The 25,207-nt window shown below is 37.1% G+C and overlaps 1 protein-coding gene across 2 annotated transcripts in view; it reads left to right on the top strand.

Moving 5' to 3' along the window:
* Positions 1 to 24,555, top strand: part of LOC121873272 (heparan sulfate 2-O-sulfotransferase 1-like) — a 28,744-nt gene extending 4,189 nt beyond the window's left edge. Inside the window, exons 3-10 of one of the 2 annotated variants that reach the window (XR_006090212.1) lie at positions 1,393 to 1,598; positions 2,161 to 2,246; positions 7,425 to 7,563; positions 14,376 to 14,473; positions 16,648 to 16,805; positions 18,390 to 18,469; positions 23,917 to 24,142; positions 24,390 to 24,555. Coding sequence is in view for 1 of the 2 variants with exons in the window: in XM_042376709.1 (XP_042232643.1) it covers positions 1,393 to 1,598; positions 2,161 to 2,246; positions 7,425 to 7,563; positions 14,376 to 14,473; positions 16,648 to 16,805; positions 18,390 to 18,469; positions 23,917 to 24,069 (920 nt within the window). In the remaining variant the exon portion in view is untranslated. Of the gene's footprint in view, positions 1 to 1,392; positions 1,599 to 2,160; positions 2,247 to 7,424; positions 7,564 to 14,375; positions 14,474 to 16,647; positions 16,806 to 18,389; positions 18,470 to 23,916 lie in introns of both variants that reach the window. The other variant, XM_042376709.1, reaches the window with a different exon arrangement.
* Positions 24,556 to 25,207: the final 652 nt, after the last annotated feature.

Below are 25,207 nucleotides of genomic sequence, written 5' to 3'. Positions count from 1 at the left end.
GTACACACACTACTGTACATACGCCCTCTACACACTAGCCTACAGTAGGCATACACTGTTCATTCTGCTATGTGTAGTATTGTACATAAAGTACTTTCCTACTTGCTGCATGTACAATGAATGACAAAAGTCGTGTCGTAAAATTTAGTGAAAACATATGCCGAAGGGCTAAAACTTTTGGTGCGTTCTTCCTTTGTGGTAGGGCTCTCATAATGTTTCACGAGTTATATTTAATCTTTGGACAAAGCTGTGACACAACTTTTGTCTTTGATTGTACAATACAGTGTAGAGAACTGTAATCACTTTTTACATCTTAACACTGCTTTAATGGTATTCTTGGTGATTATATGCTGGTACAGTAATGAACAGTACTGTACTGCACAGCACAGATCGTTTGCAAAAACAAGAGTGAGCAACAGAACAAGCTTGTGCAATGGCAGCTGACAATGAACTAAGAGTGTCATGATGTTAGAGTTTGAGATAGGCTGCATGACACATCTGCCAATCATAGATATCCCATGCAGTCACATGACAGTAGTAGTGAATCGTAGCTCATGAGCACTCTGAGCCTACCCATCCATGTCGGTGCATGATGTAATCTCTGAAATTTGTTCAAATGCCCAGGGAATCAGATTGGGGACCACTCCTTCTTATCGAGAGATACAAGTGACTTTGTTGTTGGTTATTTTCTTAAAACTTAACCCCAATCCCTACAATCTTCAACTACTCCAACAAGACTTCAATAATGCTACTGGTCAAGAAATAGAAGACCTCATTGAATCTAACAGTGAAAAAGCTAGTAATGAAGGATTACTGGAAATGCTTGAAGACAGCTCTGACAACAGAGAAGAGAAGGGGGAAGAAGTGCAGAGACCTTGCCTCACCACAAAAAGTCTGTATGTACATTTTCCATCAGGTGGAAGAGGCACAAGAGAAGCTGGTTGAGATGGATCCAAGTCTTGAGAGAAGCTGAAAAGCCAAGAGAGGAATACATGATGTACAGTACTGTCACCTTACAGGAACTTTTGAAATACAGTACAGGTATATCAAAATGAAAGCCAAACAAGTGCCAATAACTAAATTTTTTCAAGGTGTGTCAACTTCATAATCTACTGCCTCTTCAGTTACTCTGTCTGCATCTACACCAAGCCAGTCTCTCGTACACCCCTCTCCAAGACCTGCAGCATGCCATAAACTTTCTAGTACTCCTGCTCCTCTAGAAGTATATATCTGTACTCTTCACCAACATCCCCTGATTCTCCACCACCATCACCTCACAATGGTCTTAATGTGTAAATAAGGAAAGCAATTTGGTGCGTAGAGCATGAAAACTACTCACCATATACATTGCCACCATAATTCTAATAACTAGTTATGGATTCTTTTTTTCAGCTCCCTTGAGTTATCAGGAAGGTACTCCACCAGTTGGCAGAAACATCCTAGACCCTGACAACTTGGTGATCATATACAACAGAGTACCAAAGACTGGTTCCACCTCATTTATAGGACTGGCATATGATCTGTGTTCCAAAAATAAATTCAATGTTATTCACTTGAACACAACCAGGAACACTCCAACACTGTCTCTAACAGATCAGGTGAGAAATGTTGCCATCTCTCTCTTATAGAATACTGTACTATATTGCTTAACTATTTGTATTTATTTTTTGAGAATACATTTCAAAATTTTACTAATTTTTCAATGCATATTGTGCCCTTGTGTAGGTTTTCTATGAAGGTTTTGATTCAGGTTTGGGTTCTGATTCTTTATTTAGAAAAAAAAATGTTGCAAGTACTGTATAGTCATATCTCCACTAACCCCTTCATTACTGGGATGCCACTATTAACATTTTATTTGGCTGACGTCAAACGATTTTTGCAACTCAAAGATGACTCTGTACACAAGGGTTAATTTATAATCATTAATGTTTGTAAGCCTATGTTGGAAAATACACGAAAGTGGATCTCATAGGCCTAACAGACTATTAGAGGAAGTGTGGTTACAGCACACTGAACATTAGGCCTTTGGTTGATAAGGAACTTTACTTGTGAATTTTATTGCTGATGGCAGTTTACAGTTTATTCTCTGTGGATATTTAGAATAATCTCTAATAGGAAAGGCACAAACAGTACCTTTTTTGAATTTCTACTTTGTTACAGATGCGATTTGTGTACAATGTATCAAATTGGGTGGAAAAGAAACCTGGAATATATCATGGACATCTTGCATACCTTGATTTCAACAGGTATAGTACTGTATACTCTGTAGTTTGTAATTATTCTGATGTGTCAGGGTTCTCATCATGTTTACTCTTAAATCTGAACTTTTCTGTTTCTTCACTTTATTAATACAGTATTTAACTTTATTCCATTATTTCACAATTTCCAGTATTGAAATATAGTACACTTGTACAGTGATATCCCCGTTAGCTGGGAGATTTCAGGGTAATGAGACTACTCTCAAACACGGAAAAATCCCACAGGAACTGAACCGTTGCTATAGACCAGGACTAGTGTACTGTACTGGGATTTACTTTTTTAAATAAACGTTTTGTTTTACATTATTTCTGAGAAAAAACAAAAACAACATTAAGATAGAAACAGTTACTGTACCAGAAATCCTCCTCCCTAGCATGGTATTAGCATAATTTTGATGAACAATGTAGTTTTCAGGAACAAAACCTAGATGCTAAACAAGGACTACCATACCCGTGGTATTTGTCCCACTCATACTTGTTTGCAGGCTTATTAAAATCTGTTCAGCTTCGGAAAAAAATATAGGCTTAAATGTAATACTGTATAGGTGCTCCTCTGCTTATGAACGAGTTACGTTCCTGAGGCTCGTTCGTAAGACCAATTGCTTGTAAGTTCAACTTTACCATTGTAGATAACAAACATATTGTAAAAAATTAAAAGGTAATGGATGTTTACTACAGCTATACCTGTACCCTACAATACAGCCTTAAAACCTGGCTCACTCTTCTCTTCTTAGGTAAAGTGTGTTCTATCTGGAATTTTCTTCAAAATAATCCAGTCTCATCCATATTAAACACCTGCTCTGGAAGGTAACCCCCCCCTCAATGATGATGTTTGTATCTCTGGAAGTTTGTGCGTCGAATGTTCTTAAGTAGAGGAGCACCTGTACAGTTTACAGGTGCAGTGAACCCTCGAAGATTCGAACCCGGTAAATCTGGATTTTGGAAGATTCGGACAAAATTTGGGGGTTCTAGGGGCTAAGAAGCCTCCCTAAGAAGCATTCCCAAAACAGAGCAAAGATAATCTTAGGCCCATGTAACAAAACTGTCAGCACGTGGGACACAGGTACCTGAGGCTGGTATTATTTCATTCACTCTAGTAGTGATACAATGTTTCTTATTATGTTATCATAGGTAAGTGCATGGTTTATATAATTTGTTTTTCACTGTGCCCATCACCCTTTTCAAATTAGACTACAAAATATGTTTTCTCCCGGACATATTTCGATCGTATGCCTGGCAATGGGAGCGAGTGAGTAACCACTAGTTAGAGTGTCGTCTGCTCTTGTAACTCTCCAGGCTCCCTGCCATACTTCACTAGATTTACTGTTATTATTAGTGTTTACTGAGATAGTAGTGCTTAATATTGATTAATCATGGCATTGTAGCCAGGTTAGACTTGTCACTGTAACCACCAGGCGACTGAGTCAAGCTGTGAGGTGTTATGGTTCTTTTCAACTCGTATTTTCGGGTATACGTAACTTTCTTCATTTATTTTTACTCTGTTACATGCACACACCATCCTACATAAATATTGTGAACAAAAGAAAAAGAAATTATTGTCCTAAGGGCAAACACGTAAAGGGAATATAAATTACTTTGCACATGAGTTAGCGGGCTCCATGAGGGAACGGGAGGAGATCGCAGAGTGTAGGGGGTGGGGAGTATTGCTAGGGAATCAGCGTCCCAGCTAGTCTTCGTAACTATGGTGAAGCAGGGAGTTTATGCAAATGGCAACTGTGTTAAACATTTATTTGGCTTTTATTTACTGATTTGGCAATACAGTACGTACAGTATTTATTTTGTAACTTATTTATTGGGATAATTTTTATTTATTCCTCACATTTCCAGGTACTGTATATATTATTTTAAGAAAACTACAACTACAGGAGGGAAAATACACACAAAAGTGTTTTACTAAATACTCCCTGCTAAAAGGGGGGTGCGTCTTATATGCCATAAAATACAGTGCAGTAGAATCTCGATGATATGAGTAGATACGTTCCTTGGAGTCTGCTTGTATAGCGAAAACTCATATAACAGAGGGAATAATACATGGGTTAAATAGGGATGCGTTCCCAAGCACCATGTTTAGCGATGACAGTAAATAAATGCGATTCAGTACGAGCGGACATACTGGGATAGCAGATTCAAACACTGGAGAAGGGAGAGGGTGGATGGGGGAAGGACGGTAGGGAGGTAGAGGACGGTAGGGAGGTAGGGGAGGGGTGCGTGGCCTGGCTGAGTGGCTCACAAACGCGTCTCTGCGCATTTACGCCATGAAAGACACCACAGACCACGTCACTGCTTGTTCCGCCTACTGGGCTGGGTAAACTGAACAACACTGTAGCCAAGTTAGACTCATCACAGCAACCACCAGGCAGGCTACTGGGCCAAGCTGTGAGGTGTTATGGTTGTTTTTCAACTCGTATTTTCGGGTAGATATACGTAACTTTCTTCATTTAGTTTTACTCATTTAAATGCACACAACATCCTAAATACATATTGTGAAAAAAGTAAAAGAAATAATTGTCCTAGGGGCAAACCTGTACTCAAATGTACTGTACTAAGTTATTTAATAAAAATTTTATGTCTAGTGCAAACTATGGGATGTTTAAACTCAAATTAATCACTATCTTACAAGAATTCCAGCAATGGGAGTTATACTCTGCCAAGTCAATTCAGTGATATTTTATAAGTGGAAAACTTAAACTCCTTCTATATAACTGATAAATACGCACTAGGTAACCTTCGCCGCCTGTCTATCAACACCTCACCTCCCCCTCCCCCATCCTCCCAGCCTGGGTGAAGGTGGGCTTAGGCTTAGAGTTTTTGTCTTACGAAATGTTGCTGACTAGATTTAGCAGAATATAACTTGCATTGCTGGAATCCTTGTAAGATAATGAATAATATGAGTACAGTGATCCCTCGGTTAATGAGCGCCTCGGTTAACGAGATTTCGGTTAACGAGTTACCTTCTATAAGATTCTTAACTTCGGTTAACGAGCATTCCCTCGATTAACGAGTTTTTTACGAGCCGACCTCAATGTTTTTGCTTGCATTTGGCGGTCCACCAGCTGTAGTATTAGTCCGCCAATACAGTAATCAGTTTTAGGGCTTAAATTCCTTACTATTTTAGTAAATATCAAGAAGTTTATACTATTCAATAATTTTAAAAGTTTAATATTAAATTTTTTTTAACATATTTTTAACAATTATTGAACATAATTGAAGGTAAGGAAACTAGTTTCATGCTCGCCATCCAGCCTGGCAACACAGCAAACAGGCGCCAGTCTCTCTATCTTTTCAGTGGAGGTAACATCTTGCTTGAGACTCTCTTAACCTAAATGCTTTTTTTCTGTGTTTGCAAGCAAATTACAGTGACCCCTCCGTTAACGGACTCAATCCGTTCCAGAAGGTCGTTTGTTAACCGAAAAGTTCGTTAACCGAAACCATTGTTTCAATGGGTTTTTGGGTAATTGGTTCCAGCTCACCGAAAATTTCCTAAATTCAACAAAAATGGTAGAAAAGTTCACTTACTTTGAGGTGTGTATGTAGAAGGCTCCTGGATGATGATGATGATGATGATGGGATTTAGAATGGGGGTGGAGGAGAAGGAAGAAGAGAAGGCATTGGGGTGGAAGAGAAGTCACCCCATGGCGCCATTTCACCCATAAAATTTTAGCTCTCTGGTGTAATTCAAGATTATTTTCTTTAAATCATCACTGCATTGCATTATATATTGTCAATATGTAAAATATATTTCAAAATGACCAATAATTTGCTTGGAAACACAGAAAAAAAGCATTTAGTTGAAGAGAGTCTCAAGCAAGATGTTACCTCCAGTGAAAACAGAGAGAGACTAACTCCTGTTTGCTGTGTTAAGAGGCTGGATGCCGCGCATTAAACTAGTCACTTTACCTTCAATTATGTTCAATAATTGTTAAAATGACTAAAAAATTGAATTTTCAACTTTAAAAATTAATGAATAGTATAAACTTCTTGATATTTACTAAAATAGTAAGGAATTTAAGCCCTAGAACCGATTAATGTATTGGCGGACTGATACTAAAGCTGGTTGCCCGGTCAGTGCAAGCGAAAACATGTTGAGGTCGGTTCGTAAGAACTTCGTTAACCAAATTTTTTTCGTTAACCGAATTGAAGATCCTTATGGAAGGCAGTTCGTTAATCGAAATTACGTTAACTGAGGTGTTCGTTAAACGAGGGGTCACTGTATTGGTCATTTTGAAATTTATTTTACATATTGACAATATATAATGCAGTGCAGTGTTGATTTAATGAAAATAATCTTGAATTACACCAAGAGAACTAAAATTTTATGGGTGAAATGGCGCCATGGGGTGACTTCTCTTCCACCCCAATGCCTTCTCTTCTCCCTTCTCCTCCACCCCTATTCTAATTTCCATCATCATCATCCAGGAGCCTTCTACATACGTACACCTCAAAGTAAGTGTACTTTTCTAAATTTTTTTGAATTTAGGCAATTTTCGGTGAGCTGGAACCAATTACCCAAAAACCCATTGAAACAATGGTTTCGGTTAACAAGCAACATGCTGGAACGGATTGTGCTCGTTAACCGAGGGACCACTGTATAAACATCACATAGTTTGCACAAGAGATAAAACTTGTAGTCCTTTAGTGTAGTACATTTTAGTACAAAGTGTGTACAGTAATATGACTTTTTCACAGGAAAAGGTCTGTAGTATAACTAATCCCAGTGGTCACTGTACTCGTTTCTTCTATCATCGAACAATATCGCTCGTATAGCGAATATAAGGCACAAATTCCTTAACCTCGTATCATCGAATTCTTGTTTAAAGAATGCTCGTATTACGAGATCCCCCTTTACTGTTTTTGGGTGTTTTTTACATCACTATTTATTGTTTTTATACATTTAGTACATTTACGGGAAAATTTGGACAATCGGCCTTATCAGACGGGTGGCCCCCACTTTTAGTCCTGATCTTCGAGGGTTCACTGTATGTACTGTACAGTACTAAAGAAATTTTTTGATTAGGTGATTAAATTTTCAAATACAGTATATGATTACTGTATTTTTTGTAACCAATGGGGGTACAGTATATCTGCATCACTTAGACAATTTTAGTTTATTTTCAATTAATATTGAACATATTTTATTCCCTATAGATTTGGTGTTAGTCAACAGCCAATTTACATCAATATAATACGAAAGCCTCTGGATCGCCTGATATCATACTATTACTTTGTCCGCTACGGCGATGATCTTCGACCTTATCACATTAGAAGAAGAATGGGAGACAAAATGGTGAGTTAATTACTGTGTTTCAGTGTTTATGAAAAGTGGGTGAATATTTATAGGATAGGCTTACATTTACTGCTGTTTGTTTTCCAAATGGTTTCTCTGTGTAAGCTACTGTATGTACATTAAACTAATTGCTACAGTACCATGACTTTCCTCACTGAACAAAGAGTATCTCTCTCTCATGGTATAATTTTTATAACTTATGCATCAATTATGCAGCTCCTGTATAGTTAACAAATCTATGGGTTAGCCAGAGTTCCCAAGACCCTTGACATATGTAACTGGGACTAAATTCCAGGGGATATGGAAGGTGTCAGATGTTATTCTGTGACCCTACTTGGTAACAAAATAGACACGACAATCAACCCCTTCAGTTCCACTCACCTGGGTGTGCTTAACAAACCATATATTTTGGCAGTTAAGCACAATGAAGTGAGTAAGGGTAGTTAGGTACCTGGGAGAATTTTTTCACCAGATGAAAGACTTGAAAGACTAATTAAGGTCAAAAAAATAATTTGTATTAGGTATGCCAAGATTATCACACATTCACAACTCCATTTTGTTTTTACGCTATTCACCACGTCAGAAAACATGATCTGTTTCCAGTTTAACATAATCAGTAGATGAACATGTTGTGGATGTGTCCTGGAAAAAGTTTCTTCATGTTCCCAGACTCCTTACTACAATACAAGCATTCCTCAATTTATGAAAGGGTTCTGCTCCTGAAGAAATGTTCATGAATAATTTTTAAATTGGATCACATTTTCCCAAAGACTTTAGAAAAAACTACTCCAAAACATCAGAAAATGCTACAAAATATGTTATTAATGAAAATTTTTGAATTTACAATAATTATAAACTAATAATAATCATACTAACTGAATTATTGTACATACAATGGAAGACACAAACTGAGCTGAATGTTTCTTTTACTTCTTGAATAACAAAATGCAGAAAATATCATAGCGTACATACCTGTACTTTAAATAATAATTTAAAAAAGCACATTAAATACTGTACAGTCTATTAAGAAACTGAGGGTTCCCTAAAAGTAATTTAAATGGGTTTGTTGAAGTTCCAGAAGCTTCTAGTGAGTTATGACAATTGCCAGAAGCAAAAAGTTCATAAATAATTATTATCTTATTTAGTAAATAGCTCAATACCTTGATTATCTTTATTTGTATTTATTTGTTTTAATGAAATATTATCTTTGTTTTCACATAGTTATTGAAATTAATATCGGTTAAATTGAACCAGACTTCAAGGTAATTTATGGCAAATGCTCCTTGTTCTCACATTGGTCATGTTCAACAAAGCCTTATTCATGCATTCAAACAAGACATGTACTGTATACAGTAAATAGAATTTAACAATCACTGGAGATGGCAGAGAAAATTATTTGTATCTATAAAATGCTCAAAGTAGTAATGGTGGCACGTACATATTTTAAGGTCATATACAATCTTCTGTTATCCTTTTTCACTTTGTCTATTTCTTCATCCCATCACCAAGTTACTGCGTGCCTGGCTGAGCCTTTTATCCAACCACTCATCTTGTCTACTGTACTTAGCAGAACATCCTACCTTATAATTTGGCTCACCATCTCATTTCACTGCCCCACACACTATCGTTGGCCGATTCCACTCTTCTTAACCCAGCCAAAAGTGCTTCTCTTACATTCTGTTCTTTCAATTTCCAGCTTTCTTTCATTAAACATACACCTTCCTTTTCCTGTGCCTTATAACTAACATGGCACACTCAAGCAGTCTTTGCTGCAAGGCACATTCTTCCCCTTCTACAGTATAATCTTTACATCCCTAGCAAGCTTCCTATCTGATTTCCTGACAAGTATGTAGTCAATCTGGGTTTTTGTGCCACCTGACTCAAACACAATCATCCAACTTGCTCTGTTTTTAAACAGTGTGTTATGTACAGTCGGCCCTTAACATACGCGGGTTTATAATACACGGATTTGCAAATACGCGGATTGCCCCGCCGGAGGAATATTCTGTGCTTTGAAGTAATTGAAGTACATTCAAATCACGCGCCATTCAACTCGCGCGCGGCACCGAACACGGGACACCGCCCGCTCCCGCAACCTCACACACACACGCATAGCTCTCCCTCACTCAGTCAGTCTCGCTGTAACCACGCTTGTGTTGACATCAGCCTTGTAGTTGCAAAAATATTACATTTCCGTGAATGTATTATATCAAGCACAGTATGAATAGAATATCACTAATATAAGAGTATTTTAACCGAAAACTACTAAAAAAACGAGTAACATATCTTGAACATCGGAAGGTTAGGTAAAGTCTTTTGTTTTCATTTAGTTTATCCTAATTTACATTGAAATGCATTACGTTTCAGCAAAACTACTATTTATTTCTGAGAATATGGAAATGTAATATTTTGCTGAAATGACGTACGTATTACAGTGGAAAGTGACGAAAGCAATGACTCGCTTTCTTTCGTTCAAAAGATGTTACCGTAATCGCTTTTCGAATGGTTTTCAGTTAAAAACTGTTGTATTACAATAATATTCTATACTAATTCACTTGTGATGCAACAGTTTTTTTAACTGAAAACCATTTGAAAAGCGATTACGGTAACATCTTTTGAACGAAAGAAAGCGTAAGTCATTGTTTTCGTCACGATTTTATCCCACTTTCCACTGTAATACGTACGTCATTTCAGCAAAAATATTACATTTCTGTGAATGTAGTATATCAAGCACAGTATGAATATAATATCATTGTAATATAACAGTATTTTAACCGAAAACTATTTAAAAAACGAGTAACATCTCTTGAACATTCGAAGGTTAGGTAAAGTCTTTTGTTTTCGTCATGTATTTTATCCTATATTACATTGAAATACATCACATTTCAGCAAAACTACTATTTATTTCTGAGAATATATTCATTCAGGCACAGTTTAGGTAAAATATACATGTGCTGTAACATTTTTTTAATTGAAAACGATTCGAAAAACACGTACCCTCTAGCCCTGTTCAAGGAGAAGACTGGGAGGAGCTGTTTGGTGTTGAAGACGATGACAAGGAAAATGATTTTGATGGATTTTAATGAAAATATTCAGAAATATGGTATCGTAGTATTTATTCAAGTGAATTAGGATAGAATATTATTGTAATACAACAGTAGTGACGATGTGGAGGAGGCGGAGGGATAGAGCGGGGAGGAGGCGGAGGGATAGAGCGGGGAGGAGGTGACTGGCGGGAGCAGGGATGAGTGGAGATGCCAGCCAGTACATTACAGGTGTACAGTATTATTTGTTTTTATAGCTCTTTTTGCATTTTAATATTAAATACTGTACATTACGTTTCAACAAAACTACCATTTATTTCTGAGAACATGGAAATGTAATATTTTTGCTGAAATGATGTACGTATTACAGTGGAAAGTGGGATAAAATTGTGACGAAAGCAATGACTTTCTCTTTCTTTCGTTCAAAAGATGTTACCGTAATCGCTTTTCGAATGGTTTTCAGTTGTGGGATTATAAGGCTAATGATAGGATAGAATATTATTGGAATACAGTACGAGTACAACAGGTTTTTACCATTCGAAAAGAGATTACGGTAAAATCTTTTGAACGAAAGAAAGAGAAAGTCATTGCTTTCGTCACAATTTTATCCCACTTTCCACTGTAATATGTACGTCATTCCAGCAAAAATATTACATTTCTATATTTATTTCCGAGAATATATTCATTCAGTCACAGTTAAGGTAAAATATACTTGTGATGTAATATTTTAATGAAAATACGGTATCGTAGTTTTCTTTTGTTTCAGATTTAATTAACAAAGATTGATGTTTCAAATGTAATGAACAAAAATTTATGTACAGTATCTATAAATACACTTTAATAAATGAATACTTTATGTTTTACATCGTCCTGTGCTACCATACCATGGATTTGGCTACTTTGGGCTTGCTATGATGACGCAAGAGATCTGCCCTGGCAACTGTACCGACACTCACAGCTGGTGGTGCGTTGGTGCATCGTTTCCATTGTTTACTGGTAGTTACTGGTAAATATTTTTCAACCTAACGAAACTATTACCCTTTTAGAGGTCGACCCCCAATTTTTGCCAAATAATTTGGTCTTAAAAACTCGAACTACACACAGGTATATACGGTAAATAAGGACATGGGGGGCCAGGGTTTTTTTTTGGGGGGGGCAGCACATATATGGGGATTTTTAATATCCACGGCTATCTCTGTTACGTAACCCCCGCGTATGTTAAGGGCCGACTGTACAGTACATCCATATTCCGTGCATCCCTAATCTTAAGTATATTTTCTCCTTCCATATTCCTTGTACCATAGCATTTCATTTTCCTCCATGGACACTTATAAACCTCTCTGTGTTCACCAGTAAAATGATAATAATTGTTATTATTGTAAGTTCAGTATTATCATTATTGTTTTTGTCTACCTTTGTTGATAGTTGTGTTTGCCTGACATAATTGCAGGTGGTATTATGAATGGAGAGTTACATGGGAGAAGACGGCGGCAGGGATGTTGACGAAGGCTTGGGTTGTGCACCACATACTTTTGAAATTGCTGGCATGCAAACATCAGAAATGTCATTTTCTTTCTCTTAAAAGAAATTTCATGCCACGATAGCTACTCACAGCGTCGTATACAATTCTTGCTACCTTTAAACTACGTTGTATGCCAAGATCTTTTTATTTTTCAAAGAGTGTCAGAAGTTCATCAACAAGATTGGATGCATTTGAAGTGTTTTGATAGTCAGCTTGCGAGCAGGTTTTGTTATCAGCTTCCTTCTCATCTGGCTTTTGTAATTCATCTACCTGGATCAATTCTTCATTTCGTAATTCTTCTTTGTATGAGTCAAGTAAATCTTCCACATTATTCACCTCTACCTTGTCAAAGCCAACATCTTTAGACAACTTGACAGTGTAGTTTTTCACATTGCAGACATTCTCATTCTTCGGGAAGTCCTTGAAGCTGTGTACGCATACATGCTGGCCACAGCCTTCTCCAAACTCCATTCATACAGGCAGGTGTTACTTCAGCCCAGGCCTCGCCAATAATAACAATAGCATTTTTTTTTAAGTTCCACCGAAATTCCTTTATCGTTGGCGTGTCTTCGCAACCTGTCTCTTTAATTGATTTGATGTCGCACTCTTTGCACTGCCCTTAATTTTGCTAGCATTTGCACAAATTGTATGTAAGGTTGCTTCATGGGTAATACTTTATGACGGTTGTGTGCCTTAACTAGCAATTTAACGGAAATTTTTCTGTTGAAGATAAATGTTTTTTTACTTCATGATAAGCCCCCAAAAATGGGGAGAAGAAGTACTGCGTGATATAATTTTTACGATTTTTGCCGCCCAAAAAACTATTCTACGATGTATCCATTGTTTACATACGAGATGCTTCAACAAACTTTCAAGCTACTGCCTCATTATATGATTTATCGTTGATAAAATGAACTTAATCCTCACTTTGTATGTGTGAGTGTAAAAGATGACACTGATAAATTGTAAAAACAAAACAAAAGAAAAAGCAAAGTTTTAGCGAGTCAATACAATATGTGTGCATAAGTATAGAGGTTGGGGTATATCTGTCTCACTGACTTTGTCTACAGCTGCCAACCTGATGGAAATTGTGAAAACAGAAAAATCACACCAACACTCTCTCAGTTCCAAATTTAACAAATGTTTGTAAAGAAAATCATCATCAATACAAATTTGGTACGTACAGTAATGAAAAATACCAGTTGGCAAGCGTATGTCTTGATGATCCTGTGCTGCACTCAGAGACTTCATCCACAACATGTCTAGTTATATATTTATTTATTGATTGTGTTAAACTGAAAATGGATTTTATCAAGTGAAAAGTGTGCTCAAATTGGTTAATCGTGTTGTGTGAACTCATGTTAACCAAGGAGTTATTATACACTGTATAATTTGTACAGGTACTTATTATTGCACTGTTCTGTTTTATCATTATTTCTATTTATATATTTGATTCTTTTGTATAACTGTGATGATATTCATGCACTACATTGGTTATTTAGGTATTTATTGAAGATAAGGAATTTGCTTGTTTTACTGGTAATTGCTTCTTGTTTGGCATCACAAGGAGGAAATTAAATTGGAGTAAGAGTTTAAAGCTCAGGATAATCTTATATTGAATAAATGATTAAAGAACCAAGTACAGTAGAATGAAATAAAATGTTGGCATCGTAGGTTCACTGAGAAATTAACCATCATTATTCCAAGTGACACCCTCCTTATCTGACATTCCCTTCTTCAGCCAGCAGTCATGCATAGAAAATTTGGTGATGTACAGTTATTAATGTGACTTTCCTTTTAAAACTCATGCATGGTATTCCTTATTAAAATGAATGTGATTCTACCTGTTTTCAGGGTTTTTTTCTTCATAGATTTAGATATTTTATGCATTATGATACCTGGGAGATTTTTTCATGTCTAGGTCACATCCAGTGCTTTGTGTTATGTGGGTAGGAGAATCATATTTGATAGTTATACACCACTAAATTGAACATTTACAAATCCTGAAGCACCACATTGTAGCTTATCTTGCCTTGGCAAAGCAACAAGTTTATCACTTTGCTTACATTATGTTCATTTTAGTTTTTTATTATTCTGGTGTTAATTGAATTGGCCTTAAGACATTTCAGATGTACAGTTGTTTGTTTATAATATATTATTATAACCAGTTAATCAGTTAAATAGGAAGAGTAACAGTGATTATGACGAAACATATATAAGTAACTTCTGTCTTAATTGTTTTCTAGACACTGGATGAATGTGTAGCTATGGAACATCCCGATTGCTCCACAACACATCTATGGGTACAAGTTCCTTTCTTTTGTGGTCACCATGCTGAATGCTGGTAGGTGTTTGTGGATGTACTGTGGCAAGGAATATTTGCACTCTTTGTTAGTTTTCACTCACTCATTCTCTCACTTTCCTTAAGTAACCTCAAATGAACAAAGGAAAAAAAGGGAAAAGTGTTGGTGATACATCTGCTGTATAGTATGTACTACTTCAGTGTTAGAAATATACACTTGTCATGTTCGTAAAGTTTCAAAACTTCGAAGTACTTTAATTTCTAACGTGATAGCTTTTCTCTGCCTCTTACTACTTGAACTACTTTTATCACAGCTTGAATGTTTCTCATGTTTACATCACTGTCATCCCCACATTGTGTGAGATTAACAGTCTGTGAAAGCCCATGCAAGTTGAGGGGATTTTTCTGGTTCACTGATCAATATTAAATCATGGTAAGACAAATTTGCATAAGCCAAGGGTTAACCTTACACTGAACGCTCACTAATTTGATATTGTCAGGACTCTAGTTTGATCGAATTATCATGAAATATTGAATAATCTTAATGTACGGTAATTAATACACAATTCTGGATTTTTGCCACTATTGGTGAGAAAGTCAGGATTATTATGGGAGGGTGCTTGATATTTCATACAATACTGTGAAGCCTCTTAACACAAAAACTTAACTTATCCTGAAAAATAATGCTGCCAGAAGGCTCCTTGTGGTGCTGAGGCTCTTGGGGAACCTTGAAAGCCATGGCTAACAAAAATGAGGCAAGTTTTAACAGAGGTTAGTAGATTGTCCAGATGCTATGCACAGGGTGCTGCTTCTGACACCTCATGGGTGCCTGACTTCTTTTTCTTGAGGGACACTTTGTGTAATGTGTGCTCAGTATACTGGTAATATAATAATTTGTATTAGAGTGTTATTAATTATTATAATACTGTAATAGTTTTTATAGATGTTGGAATAACTTTCCAAGAAAATTCAAGTTTTGTAAGCATTGACTGTCTTCCTTTACTTTGTCCATACTGTTTTTATACTGTGTTTCATATGGTCCATATTCTGAATCTCATTTCCAGTGCACCAGTGAACTTTCCATAACTTTTGAAATTTTAATGAACTGAAAAGTATACAGGATGAATGGAAGATTTATTTATGTTTTTTGTAGGAACACATCTCCCATTATACAGGGTGAGTCAAAAGTCTCCATACATAGGCAAAATGATCACTTTATTATGCAATCACTTGTAAGTCACAAAATATGCTCTTTGTGGGCACCATTACACTGAATGCACATACGGATGCGTTCTTCCCACTCATGGCGAACGCTCGTTAGCAGGTCTGGTGTTATGCTCGCACACTCATCACGAATGCGTTCCTTTAGGTGGTCCGTGTTTTGTATCTTCACCCGGTACACCATGGCCTTCAAGTGCCTCCACAAGTAAAAATCAAGGGGGTGAGGTCTGGGGACCTCGGAAGCCACTCCACGGGACCACGGCGGCCAATCCAGTGAGCCGGAAACTGCTGATTCAGCCACTGGCACACGCGGATACTGTAATGGGGTGACGCCCCATCTTGCTGAAATGTAATGGTGCCCACATAAAGCATATTTTGTGACTTACAAGTGATTGCATAATAAAATGATCATTTTGCCTATGTATTTTGACTTTTGACTCACCATGTATATAGGAAGACATGTGGGTTATTTTGAGATTTTCAGACTATTTTTTTTTTTTTAATCACGAAATCTTTGATATTTTGTACTTCAGTAATTCAATAAACGAGAGTCAGACATTAACAAATTAGTGAGGGTCCAGTGATATTTCTTTTGAGTAGGGTTCTGGTCTTTCATGCTGTAGAGAAGAATATTACAGTACAGGTACTCTCTTCTTTTTATACCACATTACAGTACAGTACTTGTATATTTCTCTCAATTGCATTATGTTTACTTATTCATTCCCCAGCTTTAGTATAGAACTCATCGCAGTGTTTAGCACTGAAATTTCTTCATGCCACACCATTGTACATTATAGAACTTCAGGTATGTCTCTCAGAGGATACTTCTCCAAACCCTTTATTTCCTATTAGACTCAGAACTTGCCAAACATAGGAGAATTCTAGATTGTAACCCCCATAGTTGGCATTATATTTATTTATTTGGTTTTTATTGCATTCAGGCTTTGCTAAATATGTTTTATGTTTGGAACTTAATGTCATTATTTTTCCCACAGGGTCCCAGGATCTGGTTGGGCTCTTGAACAGGCAAAACACAACCTACTTCACAATTATTTTTTGGTTGGGGTGACTGAGGAAATGGTGGATTTTGTAGCCATGCTGGAATACTCGCTCCCTCGCTTTTTCAGAGGCTCTTATGATCTCTATCTTTCTGGTAAGTGCTAATATTATATACCGTAAAAAATGAAGATTTGTTCACCCTGCTCAACTCCCAACTGCTTAAGGACATCCAGATAAAGTATCCCTCTAGGGTCTTTTCTTTGCCTGAATTGTTCTTGGGACCCATGGTGACTGTTTTAAGAGAAAAAATCAGGATAATATGGGAGTGTGTTTATGTCTATTGTCAGAATATTGCAGACACTGATGCAACCAACCCAGGATATAGCTAAACATACTGGCTGTGAGGGAATCTCATGCATGGAAGTCCAAGACACCACTGAGTTGGGGGATGAAAAATTTGGTGCTTAATGAATCAGAACCTGTAATATACAATAGTTAAAAAAGTATCTGTACATACTCTACGAGAAACAATATGAGACCACGGAATTAGGCATTGGGATATATGTGTTGTCTCTTTATACTAAGTGATAATAAAGTCATCACTTACCTGTTTATTTTATTCCTATATGCCAACTCACTCTCTTTGTTGGATATTGAATGGTGGTGGGTGAAGACACGCATACCAACCCTCCCGAGATATCATGAGTTTTACATATAATTTCGGAAGTCATCGGACCCACCCTGTCAGATACTTTTTTAGCTACTGTACATAGGTAAATCATTGTAAAAAAAATTCACCTGTGCCTTATTACCAACCATGGTGGCCTGGGTTTGAACAATTTTTTACAAGTTGTGCTTAAATCGATGGGCTCTAACCAGGCTCAAATTTTAGTGTAAAAAATCCCTGTAAATATGTAGCTGGGATAATTATTTTGTTATACTGTATACTGTACAGTACTTCATGTATAATTGTACTGTATTGTATAAAGTATATTGGTACCCATGTAATACACAGTCTTGTAGCCTTTCGATTGGACATCATCATTCACTTGGTTATAAGTCCATTGATCAGTTGACTTGGTATCCTACTCATCAGAAGACTGTTGTAAGCTGATGTGTGGTTAAACACAAATACTACAATATGAAAAACAGGAAAATCAAAACCATGACATAATTTTTTGATACAAATACTGTACCTGTAGTTGTGGTGAATTTCATGAGTGAATATTTTTTTCTGCAAAGCTCATTTGTTATTTTTCAATTTTTTAGAGCAACTGATATATTATTGGATGGAAACCGATACAGCTCCTCCCCGACTTACGACCTACTCGACTTACGACCACCCGCACTTATGACCTGCCTTGGTCGTACCAAAATTTTGTCAAATTACATATTTTCGAGTCCCAACATCAGTGATTGTGCTGTGTACTGACAAATTTTTTGTCTGTAAGTCACTTTAAAATGGCTGGCAAGCTTAAAAGTGAGAGTTTTGTGGTGCTGAGAAGAAAAAGAGACACATTTTAGATTTTCTATGGATTATTTAAGCATTTTCGACTTACGACCATTTCGACTTACGACCTGGATTTGGGTCCCTAACCCCGTCGTAAGTCGGGGAGGAGCTGTATTTAGTATTTAAATACAAGGCTAGGAATGTATTCTTTGTACAGGCACCACTTACTGGGCACTTACTATACTGTATGATGTTTACTATTTTTGTCAAAGTCATCTCTCTCAACAGGATCTAAATCTCATCTGAGAAAAACTGTGAAAAAAATTCTACCTTCAGAAGACACTATAGCAAAACTTCAGAATACTAAGGTAAGATTAGTACTGTTCTGTTTAGTGTATACTGTACTGTACTGTATGTTATTTAAAAAAAATATAATACACTCCTTGCAATGCAGTGGGTGTTCTGTATGTTGAACATTACAGTACAGTAATACCCCGCTTTACGCGTTTCTGTTTTACGCGTTTCTACGTTTACGCGGTACCCTGCTAGAACCAGAATTCCCGCTTTACGCGGTGCATCTACCGTATATCACGGCCTATAAGGCGGCGGGGTGCATAAGACGCCCCCCCCAAATTTCCATTTAAAAAGTAGCTTTTGAGCTCTATTTGCTGTATAAGACCAGTACCCCAAATGTGACACTTACCCACTGACTCAGTAGTCCTTTACCAACCATCCTTGATTTTTTAAAATAAGGCCAATTCACTTCAAATTTCCATTTAAAAAGTAGCTTTTGAGCTCTATTTGCTGTATAAGACCAGTACCCCAAATGTGACACTTACCCACTGACTCAGTAGTCCTTTACCAACCATCCTTGATTTTTTAAAATAAGGCCAATTCACTTCAAGTAATGTCATCAAATTATACCCGCTGGTGTAGTGTAAACACTAGTGACGTCACTGAAGCGTGTTGGGAGTGTTCCCTCGTCTCGGTGGTGTGACTATTTATACAACATGTGGTTCAACAGGAACCACCGTATTCTAATTGTGGTGTTTCATTAGGATTTGAGTGAAAAAGGTTACCAGTATGTACTTACTACATACATTTATTACACAAATATATATATATATATATATATATATATATATATATATATATATATATATATATATATATATATATATATATATATATATATATATATATATATATATATATATATATATATTTATATATATATATATATATATATATATATATATATATATATATATACTGAATATACTATGTACAAAAAATGAATGTTCAATGAATTATTTATGGTGCATTAGGGTACTTCTGATGGGCTATAAATAGCCTTCTTTATCTCCCCTCCATCTCACCCTGAGCCAGACGGAAGGGTCTTGGTAAATAACATGTTTGCTTATTTTCCATTTACTTTAAATAGATTTACCGAATTATTTGTTTTATTCATTTATTTATAATATACTGTAATATATTAAACACACTGTAATTATTTTCTTTAATTTATAAACTGTTTTGCGACAAAGGAATGTTCTCCAGTAGTGTTTCATTAGGATTTGAGTGAAAAAATATTACGTACTTACACAATTGTTCCTCTTACTTTGACAACACAACATACATACAGTATATTATTTCTCAGTTTTGATATTTTTTTTTAATTTTTGTATTTATTTATATTTAGTTACTTAAAATAAGGCCAATTCACTTCAAGTAATGGCATCAAATATTACCAGCTGGTGTAGTAAAACACTAGTGACGTCACTTGAGCGCCTGTAATTAACCGCCGATAGTTTCAAGAATTAATGCACTCATTTACTGAATATTCTTTGGAAAAAATAAAATTTAAATCAATTATTTATAGGAGATAAATATTATTATGAGTAAATATACCGATACCGGTATGCATTACTGACCAATCCACTGCCCTCACTGGCAAATGGGGGCGTGGGGAGGGGTGTATGATGATAGCTGTGTTTATTATAGGGGTATAAATCTCTTTTACGGTATGTTAGACAGGTTTATAATACATTTTTATTATTTTAATATACCGGTAATCTTAATTTGAATCCAGCTTGCCAAACATAAGTTTCAGTATAAAATAATTAGTGGTAAGACCTTGTGAGTGGCTTACGATGTTTTCATCACCACTCTTGACACACTAAACCACAATATTTAAGAGGTAAGAATTTTAAACTTGGTGGTTTAGACGACCCCCTAACTTTGGGCAGATTTTTTTAATGTTCAAATTTCGTCTTATAGGCCGTGATATACGGTACTCATATACGCGGAGAGCAGCTGGCGGTCATCTTGCGCCGCGCCATTTTTTGATTCAAACCTCCCGCCATCTCTCCCGCCATGTTGGGTAAGCGGCGCGAGTAGGTTGCGCAGTGTATGTCTTTGTTGCATTATCGGTGACGTCATATGACGTATCGGACTGTGATTGGGCCACGCATCTTTACCTCCCTCCCCGCTAGCTGTGATTGGTTTAATGTAATATGACGTGCCCTGCCGCGGGAGGGATGAAGCCCCTTGACCTACCCGCGTCAGTTACACCCCTCCCGGCTACACCGTGTATATCGGTATCCATTGTTCCATAAGAATGGCTGCCACCGGACCACCACCACCACAGAAAAACCTTGCATTACCTGGACCCAGCCGCCATAAGCCAAAGAAGATACGACGTGCCCTAAGCTACGAGGTGAAGTACAAGATCATCCAAGAGTTGGAGAAAGGAACAACACAGGTTGATTTGGCGCACCAGCATGGTGTGAACGAATCTACGATCCGGACGATAAAGAAGGATGTAGCCAAGATAAAAGAACACATGAACATCACCAATGTATGGAATAAGTCATTTATGTCCAATGTATATTTTCAGCCTTCGGGCTGCAGAACTTTTTCAATAAACCGTTAATTATTATTATTATTATTATTATTATTAAGTCTGCAGGTGCTTCAATGATCAAGTATTGCCACAACAAGGTGCTTCTCAAAATGGAGAATTTACTTGTGAGCTCCTTGATTCATCAGGCAAGACGGAACATGGCGGTCGACACTCGCTCAGTTCAGGAGTACGCACGTGAACTGTACGCAGCAGTGTCACGTAAGATGGGAATTGCAGAGCCCAAACCCTTCAATGCTTCCTCTGGGTGGTTGCACAGGTTTAAGAAGAAGAACAAGATCACCAACATTAACATTGGTGGTGAAGAAGCGAGTGCTGACCGTGTTGCGGCTAGGGATTTTCCTCCGTTCTTACTTGAGATTATGGAGGAAGGACAGTACACAGACGACCAGGTGTTCAACATGGACGAATCCGGTCTGTTTTGGAAAAAGCTACCTTCCAAGACCTTCATTGTCAAGTCTGCCAGCATGTGTCGGGGCCGGAAGTTGCAGAAGGAGCGCATCACCGTCCTCTTTACCACCAATGCTTCCGGTTCCTGTAAACTCAAGTTATCGGTGATCCACACAGCCCGCAAGCCACACGCCTACAAGAACATGGACATGACCAAGCTAAATGTCCACTGGCTGACCTGGTTTGATGACTGTTTCGTTCCCGACGTGAAGAAATTCTGTGAGCAACAGAATGTTCCATTCAAGATTTTGTTGCTGCTTGACAACGCACCAGGACACTCGCCCCTACTGTTGGATCGTCACCCCAACGTAAAAGTGGTCTTCCTTCCTCCCAACACTACGTCATTAATCTAGCCCATGGACCAAGAATTAATCTGCAATGTGAAAGCTGCATTCTCTGCAAAGAAGTTTAAGCTCCTGAACGACTATACCAACACCAAGGATGAGTTGCGTAACCTGGGTGACACCTATAGCAAGAGCGACGAGGACGAGGAATAACAGTTGGCAGAGCAAGAAGTTCTTGTGAAACACTTTTGGAGGAAATTTAACGTCAAGAAAGCTGTGAACTTCTTGGTGGGGGCATGGGATCCACTGTCTGTAGCAACGGTTCGTCATGCATGGTGACATGTGTTGCAAGGTATCCCAGGTGGGAGGCAGAGTCAACCTGTGATTGGTGAGGTTCAGACTGTTGCCAGAGAAGCTGCGCAGAGTGTTACAGCTGCAGGCTTCTCCGAGACCACCAACGACCACATTATGGAGGTGATAAGGGATCCTGATGTGACTGCCGACGAGATGTTAGAAGACGATCACGTCAGTGAAGAGGCAGGTGGTGCGTCATCCCAAGAAGAACACAAGTTATCGCATGGTAATGTAAGGGGTGCCATCGAGTGTGTAGAGAAACTGAAGCTCCTCCTTTCCGACGACCTTGACAATAACCGGTATGAAGTCTTCACTACCCAACTGATGCAGACTATGGAGCCCTACATCAAGGTGTATCACGACAACATCAACACTAGCCGTCAACAAAGCATTACCAAGTTCTTCGCCCGCAACCCACCATAGCCAGCTCAAGCCAGTGATAGAGACAGAGACAGTGATGGTGACTTTGAGGGATTTGTCAGGGAGGCCCTGACAGTGATGGTGACTCACCTGAGGGCCAGTAGCCTGCCCTCTGCCTCGGAACCAGCATCCATTCCCGTACGCCGACCCTTCTCTTCTACTAACATAAGTGTTAAACCTAACCTTAATTTTTCCTAACATAACCTAACCTTACGTAAGTGTTAAACCTTGATTTTTCCTAACATTACCTAACCTTAGGTTAGTGTTAAACCTTGATTTTTTAAAACATAACCTAACCTTACGTAAGTGTTAAACCTTGATTTTTTCTAACCTAACCTACCATGACGTAAGTGTTAAACCTTGATTTTTCTTTTGCCTGGTACAGTATATTATTCTCTTATTGATATTTCTCTTCTATATTATGTGTGTGTGCATACCATCATAAAGTTAAGATGTTATTTTTACTAAAATGTACGTATTGTGTCGGGAAAAAGTGGAGTTTGGGGGTCGGCCCAGTCTCTATTTCAATTAATGCCATATGTTCTGTAGTTCAGTTTACGCGCTTCCCGCTTTACGCGGGCCTCCGTGGGTTCAATTGACCGCTTAAAGTGGGGTTACACTGTACATGGATTGAAATTCTGCCCACTTCCTTGATATCAAACGTACTGTGCAGCATTTGTGTTGCTAATCAGTATCTTTGTTAAATTGATATATCTTTGTTAAATTGATACAGGTTGTCCCTCTCTTATCCAGGAAAATGGTGGTGGTGATAATGATGATATTATGATGACTGTTCTCATCCTGTTTGGGTATTGCAAGGACTAGAAATACTTGAGTCCTATGATTATAATGGCAGTATTGCTCATTGGCAGGCATGGAGGCTGCATAGATTTACCACCTAGTTCAGTGTTGAGGTCCACTAGGGTTTTTGGATCCTTCTTCAGTAGAACATAGCTAGCCCTGTGTTTAAACTGTGGATGAGAATCCAATTCCTCGGTGTCTCACTCCTGCCGAATGCAACGAGACATATTTGATAGGGGTGGTGGCCATGGCATTGGGGAAGTCTAATCCTTCTCTCCAGGTAACATGCCATCTCCATGGGTATTATTCCTCGTTATCCCTTGTTTAGCGATAATTTCACTTAACGCTAGGTTTTTCAGAAACGCATCCCATCTTTAAACAAGGGATACGTGTACGTATATAGTAAAAGTTTTGTTTTTCAAAGTTTTGATTTAAATTATGTCATGTTACATAGAATCCATGTAAATCAAGGATTTACCATTTTTTAATTAGAAGTAGGCTTAATAGTAAAGCCAAGGAGTCCTTTTTAAAAAAATTTATCAATTGGAATTTTCATGCAAATTAATGTTAGTTTTGATTCCAGGTATGGAGATTGGAAAACGATTTTTACAACTTTGCACTTGACCATTTCCATTTCTTACGGAAGAAGACCCTGGTAGAGTCTGAGGGCAATGGACACCTAATGAACAGAGGACAAAAGTTTGCATACGAGAAAATTAAACCTAAAAGAAGCTAGGATATGATTCCTGCAGAAGAAAATATGCAAGTATAAAGTGATGCCAGACTAAAGGAGCACTTAGTAGCTAATGGTAAGGTGCACCACTTACCTTCTTTTCTTAGTATGTACACAGTACAGTAAGTAGTTAGTCTGAACTTACATAGAATACACTAAAGTGCCTAGATCATTATTTACAAAACATCCTATTTGTTTTTATGTTAGAATTATGTGAATTTATTTCTTATGTAATTTAATACTTTAGTCAAACATTGAAGATTTGTGTAATAAGTTAATGGTGTTGGCATTATCTCATTATATATTTCTTAATCAAATCACAGAAAGAAAAGACAAATGGCTTTGCTCTCCTGTGAGCTGTTCTCAGGATTTGATTTATATTTGAAGACTTCACCAAAAGTCTTTAAGTATTCATTTTTCTATGAATCTTTTGTGATTCAGCACAGGTTTATTGTCTTCTGATGCATTTTCTTCTTCTTCAGGCATGGTTCCAGGTTTAATATATATATATATATATATATATATATATATATATATATATATATATATATATATATATATATATATATATATATATATATATATATATATATATATATATATATATATATATATATTACATTGTATTAATTTTTTTTATTCTTTGGTAATTGAAATAATGCAAATTATTCTTAAGCTATTATTAGGATAACACGACAGATATATTCCCCGTTTATTGTTTGAGTGTATCTTGTCCACTTATTGAGAATTGAAAAAAATTAACCATGTTATACAGGATTTTATACATTTTCTGTACTGTATATATTTTCTGCACATATGTCTTGCACAGCTGTTATTGGTAAGGTAATAATAGTTTAGAGCTTGAAAACAATGTTACTTTGACAACTTCTGTTTGTATACAGAAGAAAAGTATTGTAGTTGCCCACATACCAAGTTCTCCATTTTGTATCTCATATTCTGGATACTGTATCTCATTTTCTCTGTTAGATATTGAATAAAAATTTTCATGTATGCTTGTACTTAAGATATGTTTTATCATTATTTGGTATGTCAGTTGCCTAGAGGTATAGTAGAGTTAAATTCTAGTGAGTACCTGATCAGTTTCCAGAGACAAAAGTTTCTCTATGGATATCATATCTTT

Source organism: Homarus americanus, unplaced genomic scaffold (genome assembly GCF_018991925.1).
Source record: "Homarus americanus isolate GMGI-L3 unplaced genomic scaffold, GMGI_Hamer_2.0 scaffold32929, whole genome shotgun sequence".
NCBI classification, from domain to species: domain Eukaryota; kingdom Metazoa; phylum Arthropoda; class Malacostraca; order Decapoda; family Nephropidae; genus Homarus; species Homarus americanus.
The sequence above is the reverse complement of the archived record's forward strand: the minus strand, read 5'-3'. Positions and strand labels throughout refer to the sequence as shown.